The sequence below is a fragment of the Anopheles darlingi genome, chromosome 3 (genome assembly GCF_943734745.1).
Source record: "Anopheles darlingi chromosome 3, idAnoDarlMG_H_01, whole genome shotgun sequence".
In the NCBI taxonomy this organism is placed as follows: Eukaryota; Metazoa; Arthropoda; class Insecta; order Diptera; family Culicidae; genus Anopheles; species Anopheles darlingi.
This window is the reverse complement of record NC_064875.1, coordinates 22,183,967-22,202,006: the sequence shown is the minus strand read 5'-3', so window position 1 is coordinate 22,202,006 and position 18,040 is coordinate 22,183,967. Positions and strand designations below refer to the sequence as shown.

At 48.6% G+C, this 18,040-nt stretch overlaps 3 protein-coding genes across 5 annotated transcripts in view; 2 read left to right on the top strand and 1 right to left on the bottom strand.

Annotated features, from left to right (window-relative positions):
• Positions 1-8,413, top strand: part of LOC125955926 (DNA N6-methyl adenine demethylase-like) — a 66,169-nt gene extending 57,756 nt beyond the window's left edge. For both annotated transcript variants that reach the window (XM_049687266.1, XM_049687265.1), the window contains exons 5-6: positions 4,128-4,255; positions 4,359-8,413. In XM_049687266.1, coding sequence (XP_049543223.1) covers positions 4,128-4,255; positions 4,359-5,588 — 1,358 coding nt within the window. In that variant the 3' untranslated portion in view covers positions 5,589-8,413. The remainder of the gene's footprint in view (positions 1-4,127; positions 4,256-4,358) is intronic.
• A 2,703-nt stretch (positions 8,414-11,116) lies between these two features.
• On the bottom strand, positions 11,117-16,532 carry LOC125955892 (1-phosphatidylinositol 4,5-bisphosphate phosphodiesterase gamma-1). Of its 2 annotated transcripts, XM_049687198.1 has the most exons (10): positions 16,396-16,532; positions 15,975-16,308; positions 15,715-15,916; positions 15,084-15,649; positions 14,238-14,965; positions 13,769-14,159; positions 13,504-13,685; positions 13,250-13,433; positions 12,082-13,153; positions 11,117-12,020 (listed from the first exon to the last, which is right to left on the bottom strand). In XM_049687198.1, exons 2-10 carry the CDS (start codon positions 16,158-16,160, stop codon positions 11,764-11,766), a joined length of 3,768 nt encoding a protein of 1,255 aa, XP_049543155.1. In that variant the 5' UTR covers positions 16,161-16,308; positions 16,396-16,532; the 3' UTR covers positions 11,117-11,763. The 2 variants fall into 2 exon arrangements, with proteins under 2 accessions (XP_049543155.1, XP_049543154.1); XM_049687197.1 differs by having other exon boundaries at positions 15,975-16,532.
• A 383-nt stretch (positions 16,533-16,915) lies between these two features.
• LOC125955918 (probable ATP-dependent RNA helicase DDX56) overlaps positions 16,916-18,040 on the top strand; it is a 2,167-nt gene continuing 1,042 nt past the window's right edge. Inside the window, exons 1-2 of the mRNA XM_049687250.1 lie at positions 16,916-17,057; positions 17,124-17,872. Of these exons, the coding sequence (XP_049543207.1) occupies positions 16,995-17,057; positions 17,124-17,872 (812 nt within the window). The 5' untranslated portion in view covers positions 16,916-16,994. The remainder of the gene's footprint in view (positions 17,058-17,123; positions 17,873-18,040) is intronic.

Genomic DNA, 18,040 nt, shown 5'->3' with positions numbered 1-18,040 from the left:
AGTGGAAATCATCCCCTCCATCTTTGGGCGGTAATTTGAAAACGATGAATTAATAAATTATCGCCTAAAATGTGGCCATTTGGTGGGACAAGATCAAGGGGTAGAAGAGAGGAATTATTGAAAGGCTTAAGGAGTGCGTTCACGCGGGAACCTTTAAAGGAACCCCCAATCTTTCTCAATCTCCGAAAGCCCCGGATTACGTGGCAGCGGGTGGGTGTGCGTGGTCAATATGGTCAATATGGTTCAATATGGTTTGTCAATGAATTCGTGAATTGTGCCCACAGGCGGACAATCCTTTCCCGAGAGACCTTTTGTGGTAGGATTTAACACCGTCGGGGGGTTAATGATGCGACCGCGCGCCTATGTGTGCGTGGTATCTAATCCATGGTTTTACGATTAAATCGAACCAGCGCGAACTGTACTGGGAAGTGCAGCCGCAAAGCACACACACACACACACGAGACTAAAAGCCTCGACACGCATTTTTGGGTAAATGGAGATCCCGATGTTCCGATGGATCGATTCAAAAGTGTCCAAACCTCAAAGTCCTCGCTTCTCGCTCCCTCAACACCATGATATTCCCTCAAGCGTTTCCCACACGCCCGGTTCGGTTCGTCGACTGGCCATCGACTGGCTTTTTCCCACGGCCGCTTCACACTGGCGCACTAGCGATTTGGTTTGGCTGTCTTATGGCTTCAGGTGGCGATTTGAAGATTAGAATTTTCGGCTTTTTCGTTCGTTTCGATTTTCGATAGTGTGTCGTCGTCCCCTCTGGGACGTTGTGGTGCGCGCGCGAGCGCGTGTTATATGATCCGTCGATGTGTGTCGAGCACTCTGAAGCATACCGCCAGCCACCTAGAGTGTTAGTGGCGCGCGACACGCTGGCGCCTCCGGCTTCGTACCGGCTATGATACGATCGAGGTATGGCCGGACGGGGGGGTTGGTGGCCGTACAGATCAATGCAGCGCCAAATCGCCGTCCACCGTCGTCATCGTCGTCGTTTGTTGCGTGAGAAAAAAACGAAGAAGAAGGGAAATTGCCACCATTTGGCCTTAGAGACCGGCACGGCCCGGCCCGGTCCGGCATTACGTCGGACATACGACACGCGGTCCTATCACTATCAATAGAACGCCATTTAATTGCACTTTTCGCACGACGCACTGCGACGCGTGCGAACACGGCACGGGTGGTCCCTTGTGTATAGGCCAGATATGTAGTGTGTCAGGTTGCTCGCTCGCTTGCGGCGCTCTGACGCCTTCTGGCCAATCCAAGCCAGGTGAGTAATTTTGCACGATCAATAATAACCCTCCACGCCCGGACCTGTACGGTCCGGTCCGGTCAGTGGCCATGCGGTGCACCACGCGGCCACGACAAATCCTTCCATTTACTTAGATGATGATTGGACTCTAGTGGCCGTGTGGTTGTGGCCACTACTAATAAATCACGCGTTCGGTGTCGCCCTTACGTCGACACACCATCAGCATCGGCAGCAGCTGGAGCAGCAGCACCATGACGGGGTTCGGGTTATGTTGCTGTTGTTGTTTTGCTTCCCCCGTTCGCTCCGGAGACTCCGGAGAGTAATTACAGTGATTTGCCGCCATTACGCATCGCTGCCTAATTGTTTTATGAATGATTGAGAGCATGGAGTGCGGAGGGATGGGGTATTCCACTCTAATCGATCGAAACGCCAGTCAGTGGCGTCGAAGTATTCATCGTCCCCAACAAAAAAGAGGGGGAATGAGATGCGCGTTGTGACGGAAGAACTGTCACTTATCACAGCTTGTCAGCAATGGGGTGCAGGACCAAAAGCGGTGCCAGCAAAAAAGGGGAAAAGAAAGACGACGTGCACGTGGTGTCGCCTCGAAAGGACATTATGCAGCGACCGAACGAGCGATTATCGTCACACTTCACGGGACCAGAAGGTCCAGTCACAATGTTGCACGCCCCGCAGTGAACATAATGATTTAAAATGATGCCCCTTTCGATGGCCGCGATTTAATAACTTCATTAACGCGTCGCGAAACACCGACGAGGCGCCAAATGGCGTGAGGAACGATCTGTGTGTGTGTGTGTGTGTGTGTGTGTGTGTGTGTGTGTATCGTTAGGATGGCCGAGTTCTCTGGTTTCGGTTCACCATTAGCCGGTACCGGGGAATCGATTTAGCGGACATCAATTTCCAATCCAACGCCCGACACCGATCGACCTCTAAACGGAGGGTTGCGGAACGGGGGTGCGTGTGCAAACTCCCTCGGCTCCCCTTTCGTCCGTCCGTCCGTCCGTCCGTCCACCGATATCAGTAATAGGCTGCGTATCGCAATCAAAATACCACCCTGGCGGCGAGACCGGCGGCGCAATCAGGGCCGCACACCGGGCCGCTCTTGGAAGAACCTCCAAGCTCGCTGAACCCGGCGTTTAAGCGGTAGACGGACGGCAAAAGTGATGTCGATTAGCTGCAATTAAAGTGGCTCCTCGGCGACGACGACGACGACGGCGATGGCGTCTCAAAATCACGCCGCAAGTGTTTTCGCGCACTTTTGCTTCACTTTTCTCTACTCCTCAAGCCCGGCCCAACCTACGGGGAACTACCTGGTCCGACACTTGTGAGAGAGACCGCGTGTGTCCCACAAGTGGTGAGACCAACGGCGGAAGGGAAGGGAAGGGCTGCGCGTATTGCGTAAACAATTGCGCAAACGCCCCGCCGATTCTCCAGTGGCCAGCGCAGTGGCCAACGTTGCGGTTGGCTGGGATGAATGGACGGATCGGATCTATTAGATAATGTGTGATGTGTTTTTCTGTTTTGTTTTAGGCTCGAAGCCATTCGCATTCAATTAATGTAGCACGTGCACCATTGATCCTGGGGAATGTGCCCAGGGTTAACGTACCGGGGTACTCCCGGAGGTACCGGAGTGTACCGCCAGGTAGTTGGTTGTGGCAGATGAATGAAATATCGGTTTTATAATCGATTTGCTGCGATTAGAGTTTGCCCATAGCCGCGTCTGGTGCGCGGTCGCGACAAATCAAACACACTCGCCGTCTCGCCCCGTAGTGGCCGCCGGTGGTGCCGCCAGTGATGCTGGTCCGCCTTGGTGACAGAGTCGATGGCGGATTACTGCAGTAGTCGGAGAATACATTAGGAACCATTAGGCGGCGAGCTGAAGTTATGGCTTACGATCTTGTTTTCGCAGCCTGCGACTACTTACTTGCGATCGGATACACGGTTGCCGAATGTCTTTTTATAGACCTTAAGAGCCGATCAAGATAGAAGTCACTTTCAAATATCGCTAGTGGGATGTTTTATTTCTGATCTGATGTACCACACTTCAATAACGGTAGTTCTGTCGCTTTCATGTGGTGAATATGCGGTGCAACTGGAAAAAACTGGATTAAACTGAAAATTGCAACAGAATGCAGTTAAGAAGCCTTTTTATCGCTGGGATTTATTTCTGACACTCAAAGGGTGATGGGTAGATAGATTTACGAGGCTTTGTAAACTAAACTCAACAGCTTCAGTTATACCTTGAACAACTTGATCGTCTTCATTTGAACTATGCAATTACTTTACAACTTGCTTTGAGTACCTTTTTACTATCCGTCATTATTAGCAATAGCAGATTTGGTCCATTTCAGAATTGAAATGGACACGACGTTCCATTGAAAAGAAGGGTTCGTCGCTTATTGTCAATTCTTTTGTTGTACTACGTTGAAAATGTACTTTTTTCCGTCTTCTAGTGTTGTTGCTTCTAAAATTTTTCAACGATATTTTTCTTCCATTAACGATGGAGCTTCACAATATAGGATTCGCGCTAAAAAGTCATTATCTGGCAGATTATCTGGAGGCAAATAAAATTTCGACTAAGAATATTTTGTGTCTAATCGAATCAAAGTAGCGCATACACTGCATTCGAAGACCTCCTGCTATGCTCTGGTTGTTATGTGATGGGCTTTCAATCATAGTAGCGATCATAGTGATGATTTACGATTTTCCTTTGCCAGGAAATTAGGAATGAAGAAGATACACTTTCAGAACATTAAACATTACAATGCCGGTGGTTTTAAACCCAAGATTCATCGCTTCAGTTTCTAATCTAATTAATAATGTTGCTTTCCGTGTTCTATTTCATTTACAGAAATCTTTACACTGGAGGCAGTCCTCACGGAGCCTTGCTTTCCCCATTGTGGGGCAGCCATAACGATCTACTCCAAAGAAGCGAAGAGGTACATCTGCTTGGACGCGAACGGGCGTCCCAAGTCAAGGGTAAGTTATCAGGACCGTGAACAACACAAATCTTGGTGCTGCTCCGTATTCTAACGTCTTTCCCTCTTTTGTTCTCTTTTTCTTTCTCTTGCCCTCTGTGTAGCGTCTTCCGCCAGATATCGACAAACCGAGGCGGTGCCTGTTCTACGAGCAAATGGACGGAGGCGCCTTCCGCTTCCAGTCGGTCGAGTTCCCGGCCTGGTATTTAGGTTTCCACAAGAACGGTAAGCCCATCACTGCCGGAACACCGGGCGGTGCTACCGGTAGTGGGGGCAATGGCGGTACCGGACCACGAGCACCACGAGGACGAGGTGGCAAAGCGGGAGGAGAGGCCGGGGCCAAGGGTACGGTGCCGACCACTGGGAAAGCAGCAGGACGAGAGAAGCGCCGACGACAGATCAACGAGAAGTGTTTCAACTTCGAACGCTCCAACGCTTCCTCCGGCTCACTCGATGAGCCCCGGTTGCTACAGCCAAAGGTGGAGCAACAGCAAAAACAGCAGCAACAGCAACAGCAACAACAACAACACCAACACCGACACAAGCAGAAGCTTCTTCGCCATCAGCAGCAGCAGCAGCAGCAGCAACAGCAGCAGCAGCTGTTGCGTGAGCTACCGGACGAAAATGTGCCGCCTGCCATTGGCGGCAATCAGGGCAACGCACTGACGGAAGCGACGGCAACCGGTGTACCCGGTCAACCATACCCACCTCACCCGCACCGACACAAGCACGGTTCGGGCCGGAAGGGCAAGGGTTCTCGCAAAGCGGTGACACCGGTGGCGGGGCAACCGCAGTCCCACCCGAATCTCGAACTCGCTGCCGGTACGGTGGCTTCCTCTACCTTCTATAGCACCGGACCATCGACCGTCACCGTCAGTGAGGATACTCCGTCGTCGTCATCCTCATCGTCATCGTCATCGTGGAAGGCCACCCGACGTCCCAGCCACCTCAACCTGCATCCACTGATCGGTGACGTGGAGGCGGCCCTTGATGCGGCCAACAAGCAGCGACCAAGGACCATCTCCTCCCAACCATCGGGGCTACCACCACTACTGTCGATACCGGTGGCAGGTGGCCATCACGGTGGTCGATCGGCGAACGGGGGAAACCAGCGCCGGCCGGAACTCTATCTTCACCAACAAAGCGTGCCCCCAGCGAGTCAGTCCGGGCCGTACGGTGGGACGGCCGTCGGTAGCAACACCAGTATTGCGGGATCCGGTGGTGCTGGTCCCAGCGGTCCGAGGAAGAAGGCCGGCTCGGGTTCCGCCGCCAGCAACCACGGACGAAATTCGTCGAAAGTTAGTTCTAAGGCAGAGAAGCGGATGCTCGGCTAGCGGCGGCACCTTCCGCTGCCACTGCTCGCCCCTATCGCGGTTCATCTCCTTGTTTATACTATCGTAAGCCAGCAGTTTTGCTCTTGATGGGAGAGAGAGGGAGAGGTTTATGGAAGGATAGGTTTTGTCTGTCTCTTTACATTTTGTTTTTTTTTTTTGCAATGAACGTGTGGAATTGGCTCGCTAGGGCTTTGCCCATTACCCCCGGAGTCCTTGATGCGCGAAGTTAAGGCAATGCGGATGGTATTCTATGCGAATCGCGGGGTAGGCTGCAGATGTAAAGAGTGGCAGAGCTCCGCCAACCGAATGGCCGAAGGATAGGTTAGGTTTATTAATATATTATTATTATTATTATATTAATATTATTATACATATATTGCTCTAACGCATAGTATGTCACGTATTGCTAAGTGCATTCGTAAAGCATTAACTACATAGAACTATATATATAGATATGTATGACTATGTATTCTTATATGTATGTAGGCATATATACATTCATAGATACAAACACACAGCAGGATAGGGTTATGCCGTGATTAAGTCTCCTCTTCTCTTAAGTCTTTCTGCGTACGAGTGCGTGTGTGTATGTGTGTGCATAAGTCTAGGGACAGTTTTGCTCCTATTTTTTTTCTGTGTTCTTCCAATTTTTCAACGAGTAATGATGATGTGCGTATGTCTGCCCGACCTCACGAGATACGTCAAGTCTGTTAACCAAATATCTAGGCCCTAGCCTGTAACTACGGTCAGTAGGCAGTACAGCTGCAGACGAGAACTACTGAAGTGTGCAACAGTGAAAAGACGGAGCTCCCGGATTGCCGCACCTCGAACACCGATTATACTGGTACACGATTCCAGTTCAATTTATGACCGGGGTGGCTGCTCTTTAGTTGGTAGATGGAATTCAAAAAGGTTACTTTAACTAAAGCCACAACACAATGGATGCACACAGGAGAGGTGTACTGGTGCTTCTGTGGATGCACCGTGTGCTTGATCCTCGCTTTTTCCAATTTGACCGATGTATTTTTTTTGTTTTTGCTGGGTTTTTCGGATCCTGCTGCACACATTTCGCACACGCAAAACACGCATACACCCCACCACCTCCTTTTATCCAGAATGCCTCTCTATTTATTTAGTTTATTAGCCTCTTTTTCGTGTTTACTATTTTGTAACTATAGAGCTTCTACTGCGCAATGTGCCACACTCAAGTGTAGTAGTGGGCAAAACAGCGCAGTTTGAGTAAATGAAGCGAACGCAACAGCTTGTCTCCTGTGTTTGCAGCCAATACCCTTCCCTTTGGTCCTCATCAACACTACGGGGATTGGTGTGCAGGAAGAAGAAAGTAAAAAGGGGGTGGGAAATGGGAACGCAACGCAATAGTTCTGGGAGCAGCGCAGGTCCGGGGTACACGCACACAGAATGCCTTCTCATGCCACAATCTGGTCGTTACCTTAGCAAACGGAGCAGTGTGCCAGGAAGCTGGTAAGCGGGATGGTGATGCCTGCATGATCCCCCGCCGTGCACGCTCCACTAGTTCACACATACGCCTCTAGTAATACATGATGTGCCATGATTGAATTGTTGAAGCGGATAACAGAAAGGAGAAAGGGAAAAGTGGAAACCACGGACACAGTTGGCACCGTTCGAGTTCCGGCATCCGAGACCGATTCGAATATGAAGGTAACAGGGAAAGAGACGGACATACGCGTGTCCTGGGAGATGATAAGCCACCGACAGCTAAACAGAAATGCTCTGAGTAACAAACAAAAAACACTCAGAACTAAGCATATGCATACTACACACAACCATAAGAGAAAACCCCAATCGTTCGTAGTAGTACAGTTAACAAGTAGGCAGCACGAGTAATAGTAACAAATGTGGTGTAGCAGAGCGGAACAAACGGAGGTATAGCACAAATAGTTAAAACAGTCAATGCAAAAACCGCCAATAACACTGAAAGCAGTGGTAAAAACACGCATCTAACAGAACACAAAGAGAACAGGGCATAGCGCAAACAGAGAAACAAACGATAGGAAAGTAGAAATGAACAAAAACAAAATTGTGCCTTTTCTTGGTCCTTCCCACACGACGAGCCTTCCAGAATGCCAAATGGTCAGGCACATGGGGCCGCCCAGTGCCATGCTTTTGCCCGATTCACCAGAATTTACGCGACGCGCGAGAGCCGCATGCCGATGCCAAAACCTACGCCACACATTAACAAACAAACAAACATGCACACGAACACATGCATTCATGCAAACGGTCAATTTACACCATGCTGTATGACAAGAGCGCATTGATAAGCCACACTTTTTGAGCACAAACGATTTAAGCCAAATTCCAATAGAAAATCCTGCCGTTCTTCTGCTTCAGCGTGCACAACGCATTCACAACTCGTTCAGCAGCAATCCTTGGAAGCCATGGCAGTAGTAGCAAGCTTAACAAAGGCAAACGTAACCAACTGTGCGTTTGTGCGAGTGTGTGTGTGTGTGTGTATGTGTGTGAGTGTGTGTGTGTGGACGTGCTTGTGTGCAAATAGATAGTTGAGCAGCGGGCACAAGCAATGTCTACTACAATGTATCAGTATTACCCAAGAAACAAGCAAACAGTGTAACGAACGAAATACCTTAGAGTGAAGTGACAAGAGCGACGGACATATTGGGTGGTTTCCGTACTGCTGCTACTACTACCATTGGTCCCGCTGTGTCCACCGTTTGTGGTGGCGAATGCAACACCACTATTGCTATTCGAATATTAATAATGCGTGCGCGTGTGTGTGTGTGTGTGTGTGTGTGTGTGTGTGTGTGTGTGTGTGTGTGTGTGTGCATGAGTGGCATCTAGCAGGTAGAAAAACGAAGCGAATGGTAGGCAGGGTAGCTCTTAGTAGATCGTATGTGTAGTAGCCGGTGTGTGCGTGTGTGTGTGAGTGTTGTAGCTAGGTTGAGTGGCGCTTTTTGGCTATAGGCTACTGTGTGTCGAATAGTCGAAGGAAAGCACGCATACATGATATACTAGGCGGACAGAATCTAACTAAGTAATCATTGATTTCTTCTGTGGCAGTTAATCATGCGAGCGAATCCTGTAGTATCCTTCTATTACGGATCATTGATAGTTGGTACAGGAGCAGATTGGCAAGCAGCGTTCAATTGCATCAAACCAGTTCAATCGGAGTAGTAATAGCAGCAGCAACAGCACTGGCAGTGCGTATGTAGTGTTTGATGCTCGAGTCAAGTCAAGTCAAGTCAGGTTGTAGAAAGTCAATCAAAATCTAGAAAGTCCTACCAGCCTTTCAAGCATGCAAGCACGTTTGTACACTTACACACACACATACACTTTCAGTCGAGAGCACACATACCAATCCCAATGGAACAGCAATTTAACAAAATTTAACTTATTGAAGCAGAAGTGTAGAACCGTAGAAACACCCGCCACTATATTACCTTACCCACACGTACACTCTACACCGTAATACCCCATCTACCTATCCATGCTACCCACCCACCAATTGATATATAAATATTAACGGAAAAAAGGAACATACAAACAAACATTTAAACTTAACGCACAAATATCGTTATTCGTGCGCCTTATTGAAGCTAGAACTAGAGCAAAATCCGGAGTAAATGAGTTAGAACACTGTTAATCAAAACACGGCACGGGAATAGAGATAGAGGTAAAGCGTGGGACAACCGGGAACGAAAGGTCAATCTCATAAGCATTAACGAACACACTCACCGACGAAGCAAAAGGAAAAGAAATCGCAAAACGGCACCTCTAAAATACATCCTCCCTTCTGCTACACTTCGCCATCAGCACCAGCAACATTGGCCCTTCTTCGCAATCGAATTTGGACGGAATTACACCAATGAATAACAAGAAATAGGAAGAATCTCGAAACACCCGCATACCGGGTGCTACTCCCTCTCCTGCCCATCTTCCACAACAAGGAACTACAACCACTGCAACCGAACAGGATAATTACAATAACAACAAACAACAAGGATAAAAAAGGATATTGATATGAGAAAAAGGGAATCATTTAAGCAACTGCTGCTATCCAACACAAAACCAGGCGAGAAAGCAGCGACAAAAGAGCAACGGGGTGAAATGAGAATGAGAAAAGGAAGCGATAGAGGGTTGGGGTACGATGAAAAGGATAAACGCTTTGCGCTACTATTACAAAATGAAACAATAAAAATCGCCAACGTTAATATGAACATTCCAAAAATCAACCAACCAATCTCTCATTCCAACCATTGTTCTTGTCTCGGCTTCACTTCCGACTGTGCGCACACGTGCGCGATAGTGTTTTGTTCTTTCTTTCATTTTTACTACGAACGCTTGCTTCTGGGGCCCTTGTTTTGATTTATTCTCCATTATTTGCGTAAATATTGCCCATACATAGATCCTTTTACTCTTTCTCTACTTTTTCTCTCATTCTCCTTAATCATTTCGCTATCAGGTCGTGCATCTCGCGTGGTTTAATTACAAGTTGCTTACACCAAAAACCGGTTGCGTTCAGCACGACAACGCACTTTGGGAAAATTAACCCTTTTTCTGCCCTGCTATTCGTTTTTCAGCATTAGTTAGGGTTGAGGGATCGAACAATAGAATCTAGAAGCGTTTTGGGGAATTTTTGTGCCAAAATAGCCACTGGTTATCCCTTTTTAATACCACGATACGCGCACCCAAAAACCGAGTGCTAATTAGCTTGATAAATACTGCTTTTTAAGTATTCAGTTATATATATATTTTGCATGACAAAAATAAGCCGCTAATGTGTATAACTATTAGTATTTGCCATTTTTGCAATCAGCATTTTGTATAAAGTAAAAAACATAAGCTTGTTCTAAGTAAAGTGGTTCGCTGCATTGTAAAGGATTCGGAAAAGACACTTTTTATTGCCACAACCAGGTGGAAGACACTTTCATAAAACAATAGGCAAACGCCGGCTTATTTCTGCCTAGAATCCCAAATCTACATCTACACCACATCTTGCACGGTCGTGCCCGCTGCCACCGGCAATAGTACATGCCCTTCGCTCCATGCTTGCCAAACGCCTAACAACGCTATTTCGTGCATGCGGTTGATAATGCAGCAATTCGCGCTAGTACTATAGGAAATATAGAGTATTGTTTAGCTGTCTCTCTCCGTTTATGAAATCCACTTTAAATTATTCTCTAACAAAACCATTTAACTGACGCAAATAACCTTTGTTTATTTAAAAAATATAAACTATCCACGAAATGGACAATAACCAATAATCAGTGCGGTTTTTCTCCTCTTGTGAGAGTGTGCGCCTGCTTTACTAAGCTCTGAAAGAAAGTCTTTTAAGCCGGTTGCTACTGCAACTTAACAGGTATATGGTTATGGTTACTACTGTACAAAAAGAATACTGTTATACTGTTATACAGCTGCGACCAATCGCTTTACTAAGTATCCTTTTGCATCACCTTTAACTACGTTTTATGCACTAAAGATGGAGTTTCTATTAAAAACAATAGCAACAGAAAATAAATCAATTTCCTTGCACGTGGTTAAACAAACATTTATTTATTGCTCATATGCTGCGCCATGATACGGATCATCCATTTCTTCCTGTCGGTATGGACTAAAACAAACAAGCTGCCTTGTACAGCTGCAGTAATTCAACTAGTGCGATTCTGTCCAATTCGTTTGCAAATTGTCTTTTGTGCAACCTCGTCGCCCATCGGTGTGAGTAAATAACCGGAAGTTCGTTCCAGATGGAAGTTCGTCATTGAAACGCTCATTGCAACGCGCCACCAATATAAATCGTGTAAATAGGTATGTACTACATACGTGTATGTATAGGCCTCTAGAGAGATATCTAGGTATATAAATGTACGATGTATGTATATATGTGTGTATATATATAGTAGGCACATTCGATTGTTACGCGTTGCGCGCATTGTACACATATCCCTTCCCCGGATCCCTGTTCCGTGAAAACTCGATTCTCCAATCATTTGTTTTTAAATACTGCTTCGTTGGATAAGAGAACGAAAATGCTAAAATTGTGTCTAAAATCCTATCACACTCGCACACAAACACACACACACGAACGCACTCAGACAGCAACACCTTCAATCCAATCATTTCCGGAAGTTTAATGCACCAGAGAGCGGATCTGCCGAACTATCCCTTCTATGTTGGATCATTCCGTCTGCAGTGGTCGAATGCTGGTGTGTACCAGCAGTGTGGCCAGCTCGAGCTCTTCGCTGTACTTATTGCGCAAAGGTACACTGCGGTAGCCGGTTCGGATGGCACCGAGTGGGAAGACGGCCTGTCCGATAAAGTTCGGCTCACCGAACATATCCTCGTCCTGCACCTCGAACCGCAGCATCGCAAAGTGTGGATTCGCTATCCGAAACTCGCAAATCTCGTTCCAGATCGGATTCAATCCATTATCGGCTGCAACGGAGAGAAGCGTCAAAGAAGGATACACTGCACAAAGAAGGGCCAAGCTACTTACCGATGGCTCGTGTGCGATGTTTAACGCCCGCGTCGAACGCCGCACCTAGCACCTCGACCTCTACCAGCGGGCTGGTAACGTTACGGCTCACCTTGCACAGATTCCGACCGCCAATGATACGCACGTTCACGATCACCTCACCAACGCCAACCAGTGTGTTCGAATCAGTCGGATCGAACTCGTCGCGGAACATAAAGTCCGGCTTTAGCAGATAGCCACAGCCACCGTTATCGCGAAACTTGGCTTGATTCAGCTGCATCGGTTTGTCCGGTGTTTGGAAGTTCAGCGCAATCATCTGTGATCCACAGTTCCAGAGCGCGGTCGGGTGATAGTTCGACGAATCTAGCCGCTGTCCCTTCGGGTACACCCGGCTCAGATGCTGCCGGTGGTAGCGTACGAACAGTGCTCGTGTTTCCGGCTGCAGAAAGTACTTTTCAGCTTTCGTCTCCGGGAAGCTGGACATCTCGTAGAACACCCAGGTCGCCGGGTGGTGCTTGAACGGGACGCTGCGACAGTAGATGATGAGATCGGACATTTCTTTGGCAACGCGCGAATTGCGCTCCATCTTGCGCCGCTCGTTTTCGAGTACGCTCGCGTTCTGGGCCGCCTCCTTTATGGCGTTCATCCACTCGAGCGCCAGCTCCTTCGTCTGCACGCCCACCTCGAACACGTTCTGCATGGTAGGGTTCTGGATGCGTAGAATCCACTCGATCTGCTGATGGGTAGCGTAGGCTAGCTCCACCACCGCACCGTGCACATCGAGTGAACCCTTCTGTAAGCTACCCAGCATTAGCGGTTCGTTCGCGGCCGTATCATCCACGAGCGTACCATCGTCGGTAGCGATCAGTTCCTGCACGTAGTTGGCCGGAAAATAGTGCTGCCGTTTGCCACCGTAATCACCCGTCCACCAGTCCGAGCCCTTCTTCACCACATTGCTGATGATGGCATGCTTGCAGAACGACAGCTCATCGTCACGCTGTGCCTTATAATCGTAGAGGGCCTTGACGGTCACGTTTTCATTCGTTACCATCGCCGGATCCATGTAACCATAGGCGCCACTCTCCTCCGGTACCTACAATGCGGAATTGGTGTGTCCGGGAAATATGATAATGCATGAGAAACCGAAAAAGCAATTTTTTTCTTTTGCTCCACTGTAGTGCCAACTTACATCCATCGTGTTGATGCGACGTATCATTTCACGAGGGATGGGATAGGTAAGCGTCACCTTCCGGTATAGTGGGTGCTTGATGTAGAAATTGACCAAATCGACCAAACTTTCAAACTCCATGCCACCCATCTCGTACAATCGGCCTTCCACCCGTATTCGGCAATGTTTGAACTTTCCGTGTGCTCTAAAAAAAGGAAGCGATTGAAAACACATTGAATCACCTCTATTCACCTCGGTCTGTCAGCATCACTTACCGGAACGATATAACAAATGCCTTCGGTCCCTTCTCGCTAGGGCGTACCAAAAACGCACCATCCTGCGGTACCTGGTTCAACACGATCTCCGACTGTTCGCGCGTCGTCGACTGATGGTACCACTCCTTTGTCTCGTGTTTGTTCGGCTGAGGGACCGGCTCTTTGAGCGTAATGTAAAACTCCTGTCGAATAGAGCGCACAATGCCTACTATGAGTATTTTCCTGTGCAGAAGAATTACATTACAGCCTATTACGAGGCACTTACGGCACTACGCAACGCATTCTGGCGGTAATGCATGATCAGGCTGTACAGACTGTCGAACAATGCGTTCTCTAGTAGATAGTACTTCGTAACGCCCTTATCCTGCTTCAGCTTGATGCGGCAATGATTGGGTTTCCCCTGGCGCCAGAACGACAAACAATAGTCCCCGACGAAGGTGACACTTTCGCGCACCAGAAACGTGCCATCGCCAAGATGCGAGAACTGCTGCAGCAACTTCTCCGCTTCCTCGCGACCACCGCTCAGTTTGCCATGGAACCAATTTTCGCCAAAGTGCAGCTCATCGTTCGACACAATCGCACTGTCACGAGCTCGGCCGGCCGTAAAACCGTTCTCTTCTCGTTCATCTTCTCGTCCTTCGCTGTCACGATCAGGCCTGGCAAAAGCGAGGAAAATGACGATCAATTTCGATTAATTTTACACGCCACAGAAGATAGAAAAAGTAAACACTTACCGCTGACTATCAGTGTAGAATAGTTTGTGCTGTGTCAATACGAAAAAGTGCGCATTCCAGCCCTTATCGACCGGGTCCTCTAGGTACAGGATACCGTTCTTGACCGTATTGCGTATGTCGAGCTCGCCCTCATCATTCGCACCCCCCAGTCCGCCTGGTCGCATCATAATGGCCGACTCCTTGCCGTTTTCGTCTACCACCAGCATACCGGCTCCATTTTCTGGCAACTTTTTGTGCTTCAATATGATCTTCCGGCGCAGCTGCTGAGGGGAAGGAAGTTGCGATTCGTTTTTGTCAATCGGCTGGATCAGTAGCAGATCACCGAACACCTCCTGCATGGCCTGGGCCATCCGGCGTTGTTGGGTGAGCGAGCAGTTTTGTTCAATCGACAGGATGAGCGGATACTCAGATGTAACGAACGCGTGCTCCTTGATTGTCCGAATCACGTCCAGGAACTTGATCCGAGTCGTGAAGGTATGGCCATGGAAGATAAGCGGCATATTGTCCGGTCCATCCCAGCAGTCGAGCTCGATACAACGGCACCCCATACGGAGGGCCCGGGCGTACGCTTCGACCGATGATTCACTGGAAAACTGGTCCCCCATCAGGTAGGTGTTGTGCGAAGAAGATATCCAGTAGTGGGACAAGGGCCGTGTCATATCCTGGTACACGCTATCGCACCGCCGATCCCAAATTTCATTTTGCCGCGAGAACAAAAAATCGATAAACTAAAACAACAGGCATTATTTGTGATGTTCGTCAGAACCCATATCAGTGCTGAATGATTCGGGGCCTATCATTATGACACCATATGGGGATAACGGGGATTGTTCAGACGCATCTCACCTCGTGCAATCGTAGATAAGGTTCGCGCACGTCACGTGCCGGGTCTTGAATGTAATCGCTGATAAACTTTGCCACCGTCTCCTCACTGTGCTCCTCGACGGTTGACCGACCATCCTCACCACCGCCACCACCACCATCGGTACCTCCGGCAACACGCTTCTCGCACTGCTCTTTGGTTAGAAACCGGCAAAACTCTTGCAGCGTCACCGTTTGGCCGTTTTGACTGTACGGAGCAAGCCGTACACCGTCAAAGTACTCCGGCAGTGTGGCCGGTGACAGGATTAACCGTTGGTAGAGCCGCGTAAAATCATCGAACGCAAGCTCACTTCGTCGCCTTGTGTCCACCTCGTGGAACACATCGTTCAGCTTGGCGGTCGATATTTTGCAGTTGATCTTCGGAAGGAACGAGCGAATGTCTTTCACACTAGCCGTACCGTTGGTTTCCATCAGGTAGAACTCTCGCCGCAGCCACCGTTCGATCTGCAGCCAGTACGGTGCCGTGATGGTATCGGCAATGAGGTACTTCAGTCCTTTCAGCCACATATCGGCTTCCTTCTCGGAGAATGCTACAAGCGGGAAGAGCGTTAACAAAGTGGGGATTTCTAGTTTGTGTCCCACACCTGCTACATACCGACAATGGAAACGGTGCGCAGTTTGAAGTCATTCCCGTGCAGCACGACGAAGCATTTGCGCGTTTCACTTTTCTTCGCCTCTTCTGGCCACTTTTCGAAATCCTTCGATTTTTTACCGGGCCTCACTTCCTTCACCTCGCGCAACTCCAACGACCCTTCGTAGTTGCTCCGCCCGTTGGTCTGCACCGAGGACCAGATGATCTGCGAAACGGCAACAGGTTAATCGTACACCATATGGTAGCCAACCGTCGACACATACCTGGCGCGTTTCACGACGCAGCATAAGCGTTTTCTTCTCCGGTCGCTTCCGGGGATAGAACTTATGTATGAGAGTGCCGCGTTCCAGCTGGCAGATGATCTGTTCCATCTCACCGAGCGCCGCGAGACTGCAGCTACTGCCGCTGGCCGCCGTCATCATCGCCGAGGATCCGAAGGTGAAGCTCATCCTGGTGGGCTGCGATTTTGCGTAGGAAGCGCGCCAACGATCAGACCGATCTGATGATCCTCCAGCTCTCCTAACGACGTGGATACGCTGCACGGCTGTTGTGGTCTTCGCAAGTAGCAGCGGAAGCCAGCATTATTTCCGCTCGGAACTATCAAGAAGCCAACGACGGACAGTAAAAAAAGAAAGTTCCCCCCCTCAACGGAGTTTCCACGGTTTGTAAGGTCGAGAGGATTACTTTTTCAACGAGCACCACGGCGGAAGTTGGCAATGAGTTTATTTTGCTCGTATCACCTTTATCTTACTCACGAAATTCACGAAACGTGTTAAAAAATGTTAAAAACTCCCAACTTTTTTGTTCAACAGCTGTTCGAGCCCTGACCTAACCTCAAAGCCAAAACAATGGTACAGTGTCAAGCAGCACATTTATCGCTGAAAATTTGGAATTTTTATGCAAATTTTCCTTTTTTTATGCACAAAATGCTCATATTTTATCGACCATCACTGTCAAAATTTCGCTACAGCTAGGTGATTGAAGCAGGGTTCAATGTGAAGTGCACTTGAGCTTGTGAGTCGAATAACTTCCATTTCCTGGCTTTTCGACTCGCTTTTTTGGTATTTTCCGATATAATTAATCACCCCTTCACGATTGGCGTTTTTTCTCGGTCGTAAAAAGGTGAAACCGCGAGTTTTTTCAAAAAACTATCTTTTCATTAATTTTTCTAAATTTTGTGCCGCCATCATCGATAAAACGATAACCAGCAGGAGGCGAAAACGAAAAAACGATACCACGAGGAGGCGAAATAAAGTAAAAACACACGCGGGAGGCGAGAAAACATGGAAAATCCGGAGCAAGAACTGAATTTCCACGAGCTAGAGTTGGACGATCGTTTGCTGAAGGTTCGTAGTTCACCGTTGAAAACGCCTTCCTCATCAGTTCTCTAATATTCTGCTTTTCTTCCTCAGGATATTGCTCGCCTGGGATGGATTTCACCGACGCTGGTGCAGGAGAAGGCCATCCCGTTTCTGTTGCAGGGCAAGGATGTGCTGATTCGAGCGCGAACCGGCTCCGGCAAGACGGCCGCTTTTGCCATCCCGATCATACAGAGTGTGCTGAGCCGGAAAGGTGAATCGGCGGTGCGGGAAACGTCGGTGCTGGTGATGGCCCCGAGCCAGGATCTTTGTCATCAGATCGCGAAAGTGTTCACCGAGTTAACGTCGTCCTGTGGACCGCTGGTCCGTGTCGTTGATCTTTCCTCAAAGGAAGATCGGGCCACCTATCGGCATCTGTTGGCAGACCGGCCCGATATTGTAGTGTCCACACCGGGCCGGTTGCGCACCGTGCTAACCGATGGTACGCTGAATGTGCGGGAGAGTCTGCGCTGCGTCACCATCGATGAGGCGGATCTGATGTTTTCTTTCGGATTTGAGAGAGATTTACGGGAAGTGTTGAAGCACTTCCCGCCAGTGCACCAGTCGGTGCTCTGTTCGGCTACGCTAGAGGAGGACGTGGTTTCGTTGAAGAAGTTGATCCTTCATAATCCAGTGGTGCTGAAGCTGGAAGAGCCCGATCTGGCCATCGGTAGCCAGCTGACACACTATCAAATCGAGGCAGATGAGATGGACAAGGCCGTTGTGCTGTACACGATTTTGAAGCTGAAACTGATCCAGGGAAAGTGCATCGTTTTCGTCAAGTCCGTTGAGCGGTGCTACAGGTAAGAACCGTTCGCGGGTACAAATGGTGAATGGCGAGACATTATTTTGTGATGAAAACTCAATCGTAACCATTTTGGAGGTAGCATTGAAAGCTTTGCTCTTCATTGGCTGCCATATGATAGTTGGACTAATCTTCTCTCTGATCGCTACTCAACTCTATGGGTGAT